Below are 5,213 nucleotides of genomic sequence, written 5' to 3' on the forward strand. Positions count from 1 at the left end.
AGTTCCATTAGACCATTGAAGTTTTAGCATCATTACAAATCTCATCGCAACATTCATTGTACCTAAGGTGTAAAAGGTGAACGTGGACCAACATGTGAGAAAGGTGAATCTGGCAAAGATGGACAAAAGGGAGAAACTGGATTAACAGGGCCAGTGGGTAGACCTGGTCCAAGCGGTATAAAGGGTGACAAGGGATTCATTGGTCCACGTGGTGTACAAGGTCTTCAGGGAGATAACGGTCCTAAAGGAGAGAAAGGTGCGGAAGGAACAAAAGGTGATATTGGACCCGCGGGACTTCCAGGCATCAGAGGTGAGAGAAATGCTTTGGTATTGAAGGACTTTAAGCAGCTATTTATCAAAGTTTATTTAGTTCTTTTCTGGGTATTTGAAAATAAGCTTTTTCGCAGGCTTGATTTATCAAATATTATTATTTCGTAGACAGGCTTTTTCAAAGATTATACAGGCTTTTTCGTGTGTTTCAATACATTAGATTTTAATGATGTTGTCATCATTCTAAATACTTGCATTCACTTTGTGTTGAAATGTACTTCAGTTGGATGAGTAAAGCCGAAGGCTAATCTTACTTTTTTACTATTCAGAGGCAAGCCTTTCGGATTAGTTTTTTAATGAACCCGAACAGCAACCAGAGTTTCAGAAATATTTGGAGGATTTTTGGAATGAATTGTGTTCATTTATTACATATCTTGATAATGCAGCCTGTTTAAAGCAGCAAGACTGAAATTGTGAAATTTTCAAACAGGTTTACCAGGAAGCGAAGGACAAAAAGGTGACCCAGGATTTGCTGGAGCACCCGGAGAGAAAGGAGACAAGGGAGACCAGGGTAATCCTGGTCCGAACGGAGCTAAAGGGAACCAAGGGAAGGAGCAAAAGGGAGAAAGAGGGGAGAAAGGTGTGTATTCATTTAAGTTGTATTTATAGCTTGGTAAGTATTGTGTATGGATTTGTATTTTTAAAGGTTTCTTCGCCTAGGGTTATGTCATCTAGACCTTTCCCTCTCTTTAACACATTGCCACTTTGCTTGAGTAGCCCACCTATCGTTAGAAAACTTTAAATGGGCTGTTTTTTGACAAAAATCATGCCTTCCGTTAATTGCTCTCTCCCTAGGTGAAAAAGGTATTCCAGGATTGAAAGGAACCCCAGGAAAGGACTATGCGCTGACAGAAGCAGAGTTGATAAAACTTGGTTTATTGGAAATGAAAGGAGAAAAAGGAAGAATAGGCCCCATGGGTGCTAAGGGTGACAGAGGAGACACAGGCGAGAAGGGCAGCAAGGGTGATGTTGGTAAGATTCGACCAAAAGTTCCTTATTTTGCTAAATGTTTTCTTAGAATTGAGATCAGCGGGATTATTTCTGTTTTTGATTCATTTTTAACATAATTTTGTCGATATTAATTGACGTTTTGAAATTATGTTGAAATAGCCAGTTGCGTTTTAATCAATAATTCGCTTAACCTTTTTTAGAATTTCAGACAACATTCCTCTCTTTTTGAGCCAAATAAATCGAGATTTGTTAGATGTTAAATTTCAAGTTATTCAATATCATTCTCATGTATTTTATCTTGTTAAGGTATCCAAGGTCCCGTTGGTCCTGCGGGTGACGCAGGGCGCGTAGGTGTACGAGGAGAAAAAGGTGACATTGGTCCTGAAGGAGGCGAGGGTCCAGTTGGCTCACCGGGACTGCCAGGACCTCCTGGAAAGGATGGTGAACCGGGTCCAAATGGAAGAGCAGGTGTTGCAGGAAACAAAGGAGAAGTTGGGCCACCTGGTAAAGATGGCTCAAAGGGTACCAAAGGAGAAACTGGACCAAGAGGTTGGTGCCCTTTATTCAAAAGAATGATTACATAACCTGGGTTTTCCAATAGGCTGGAAAATGCCTACTAAACGTGACTGTTGAAAAACGTTCGATTACGAATGAAAAGTCTAATCAAAACAACTCTGCTGCAAAATCAATGTCTGAGTGAGCTAATAATTTGTTTATCTCATACGTAGAAGAGACCCGTAAGAGCTAAACTACTAAATTTGGTTCAAAATCTACGGATGTTGTTTCATGTAGCCAATGTCAGTTAACCCGCACCTCAAGAATACCGCTAACATATATTCGAGTTTTATTGTTTTTGATTTGCGCATTACAGACCTTCAGCAAATCCCACATATCGTTATTATGCTTTAATGCTTTCATAGGTGAAGTTGGACCTCCATGCACTGGCACTAGCGGATCTCGTGGGCTTAGAGGCGAAAAGGGTAATTCAGGGCCATCAGGACTCCAAGGTTTACAAGGAAAGAAAGGAGAACCGGCTGCAGGTCTTAGAGGTGATCCAGGTCCACAAGGACCTAAAGGTGAACGGGGAGATAGTGGACCCAGAGGGCCGGCTGGTATCTCTGGTGACATGGGATTGCTAGGACCAGCTGGAGATAAAGGAAACCAGGGACAGAGAGGAGAGCCTGGACGTGAAGGTCAAAAAGGGCAGAAAGGAGCACCAGCTTCAATTACAGGTAATTTGGTTGTCGTTAAAGATGTGTCCCGAAGTGCCACAATAAAAATTCAGACTTAACAGCGCCAAGGTTGTCGGATTCAATCAATAGCTGTTACAAAATCAACAATTTTACCTATGCGAGAGATTTCATTCTGACTGTGGCTCAGCAAATGAACTGAAATGCTCACGCTTTAATTTGCCTTTTATGTTCTATATCTCCGCTCCACTAATCTAAATATGTTAATGCAAATCTTCCAATAACTTTTCATACCAGTACTTAAAGAAATATTTTTTGACAATCTTCCAAATCTTGTTTGTTTACAGGACCTACAGGACCTAAGGGAGAGAAGGGTCTGCCTGGTCTAAGAGGATTTGAAGGGAACATAGGACCAGCTGGAGAAAGAGGATTCCAAGGACCACCCGGACCACAAGGGCCAAAAGGTGAACGTGGCAATGTAGGCATCAATGGAATTAAAGGTAATGAAAACTCAGTACTGCATATCATTTTTTACATTTAAAAGCAGTAGTTCATTGCAAACAACGATTATGGTAAGCTAATAAACAGTCGCTTTTGTGTCAAGAACCACTGGCGAGATTGTTAGCAACTTCTCTTTCAAATAGTGACATCTTGTTGTGTAGCACGCGCCTGTTCTCTATTTTCCAATGCTATCTCCGGGCATTGACCACCCTGCAGGCTACATCTTGCCAGACTTTCTATCTAGACCGGCCCTCCCTCAATCGATAGTAGATAAGGGAGATAAATAAGGTGGCTTAAAAAGGCTGCTTAAGACTACCTTATTGCTTTTACTTCATTTTTCATCGTTTTTCAAAAGGACAGCGGAAATAACTTTCGCAGTAATTGGAATTTTGCAAGAGCCACTGATAGGGAACTTGTTGAGGCCCTATCTTTGTGACATTGAAATATTGGATACCCCTCTAAAAGACAAAAAAAGAAATTTCAATTCGTGATAATATGTAATATGTACTCTTTTCCGTTATTTAAAGTATTTAGAATATGTCGTGTTACACCGATATTTCCAGGCAGTTTTTATGGTAAAGCAATTTAAATTCGAAAGCATTGCGACGTGATGAAGCAATGAACTCTTGTTTATTTCAGGTGTTACTGGTCCAAAAGGAAACATAGGCCCACGTGGTGATGCAGGCCCAAGTGGATTGCCAGGTCCGAAAGGACAACTCGGAAGACCGGGCCCAAGTGGATCCGCAGCTTTCGGATTTTACCTCACAAGACACAGTCAGACTACAGAGGTAACCTTTAATCTAGGTTTCCATTTCCCCTCGTTTACTGAGGAATGTCGCCTGGTCATATTTTAATGGCCTATGGACAGTTATACTTTTATCTTAGCTAAAAGGAAGTCTCTTGCTAGGTTTTAAACTAGTAAAATGAAAACTAGCTTGTTTCCCAACCCCCACTACTGAAACATCGTACTTTTTTACCCATAATGCATCACAAAATTTGGCATGATTTTCCTAATAGCTACTTTTTAAAACGTCGATATTTTCAATGAAGCAAAAAATGTAATTGTGTATCAAACAACCTTTTATATGTTATCATTGTAGCTATATCGCAAAAGATCCTTTTCCATTCTTAGGTTCCATCCTGTCCATTTGGAATGGAAAAAATTTGGGACGGATACAGTTTACTTTATGTCCAAGGAAACGGACGTGCAGAGGGACAAGATTTGGGAAAACCAGGCTCTTGCCTAAGGAAGTTTAACACAATGCCTTTCTTGTACTGCAACATCAAGAACCAATGCAAAGTAGCTTCAAGAAATGACTATAGTTTCTGGCTTAGTACCAATGAACCAGTGCCAATGATGACAGCATCAGGACCAGCCGTCGAGAAGTACATCAGCCGGTACGTGAATTAAGATAGTTTAGTTGCGCCATAAATAGCGTAGCTCGGAGGGAATGTTCATAGGTGGAGGGAAACGTGGGTACGATCTGAAAACTCTTTTATCAAGATCTAAATATTCAACTAGAATCATCAAGATGTACAGAATATCGTTTGACTTAGGAAAAATGAAAAATTCCAGTACATTCTTATCGTGGGAGGTAGGGTAATGTGTACAAGACTATGCGCATTTATGGGTGCCAATTTTGAAATTAATCTTGTTGATACGTTGCTGAGAATGAATTGTGAGCAAGGAATCGCCAATTAGCAGGAGATTCAGAGGAAAAGTTAATTTGTTTAATTTTTGGTGTATATATTCCTTGATCTATGCGAATATTGATTACAACGCATTTTCTATATTCAACAGTTGTGCAGTTTGTGAGGCCCCAGCCCATGTTATCGCAGTTCACAGTCAAAGCCTACAGCCCCCAGCATGCCCACGTGGCTGGGTCAGCCTGTGGTATGGATACAGTTTCTTAATGGTGAGTAGGCGCTCTTAGTTTTGGCTATGATTATGATTGTTCCTTTTTATTATTCTATGTTTATTTGCCAGTTTCAATATCTTCAACATTGGTTTCATTTTTTCTTTGGTTGACTTTTTCTTAAAATGTCTGCTAAGGTAAAACGGTGGTTATTGACAGATTAAATTGCTTTGACGGTTGAGCGTCTTTGAAAAGAAATATGAACACACTTATTATCGCTAAAAATGCTTTGCTCATCAATAGGAGTCATAAACCAATAGTTGCTGCGGCATTGCTGTATAGAGTATTCAAAACCCTTATGACCTCTTCTGTTCTTTTTCTCACA

General features: G+C 40.1%; 1 protein-coding gene across 1 annotated transcript in view; it reads left to right on the forward strand.

The window, feature by feature from the left end:
* The window catches only part of LOC135684638 (uncharacterized), a 36,369-nt gene that overhangs the window by 29,823 nt on the left and 1,333 nt on the right, over positions 1-5,213 (forward strand). Inside the window, exons 33-41 of the mRNA XM_089115071.1 lie at positions 68-310; positions 761-910; positions 1,126-1,302; positions 1,588-1,830; positions 2,202-2,513; positions 2,819-2,971; positions 3,612-3,760; positions 4,105-4,370; positions 4,774-4,888. Of these exons, the coding sequence (XP_088971197.1) occupies positions 68-310; positions 761-910; positions 1,126-1,302; positions 1,588-1,830; positions 2,202-2,513; positions 2,819-2,971; positions 3,612-3,760; positions 4,105-4,370; positions 4,774-4,888 (1,808 nt within the window). The remainder of the gene's footprint in view (positions 1-67; positions 311-760; positions 911-1,125; positions 1,303-1,587; positions 1,831-2,201; positions 2,514-2,818; positions 2,972-3,611; positions 3,761-4,104; positions 4,371-4,773; positions 4,889-5,213) is intronic.

The sequence above is a fragment of the Rhopilema esculentum genome, chromosome 21 (genome assembly GCF_057945365.1).
Source record: "Rhopilema esculentum isolate cy_ngs chromosome 21, ASM5794536v1, whole genome shotgun sequence".
NCBI lineage: Eukaryota > Metazoa > Cnidaria > Scyphozoa > Rhizostomeae > Rhizostomatidae > Rhopilema > Rhopilema esculentum.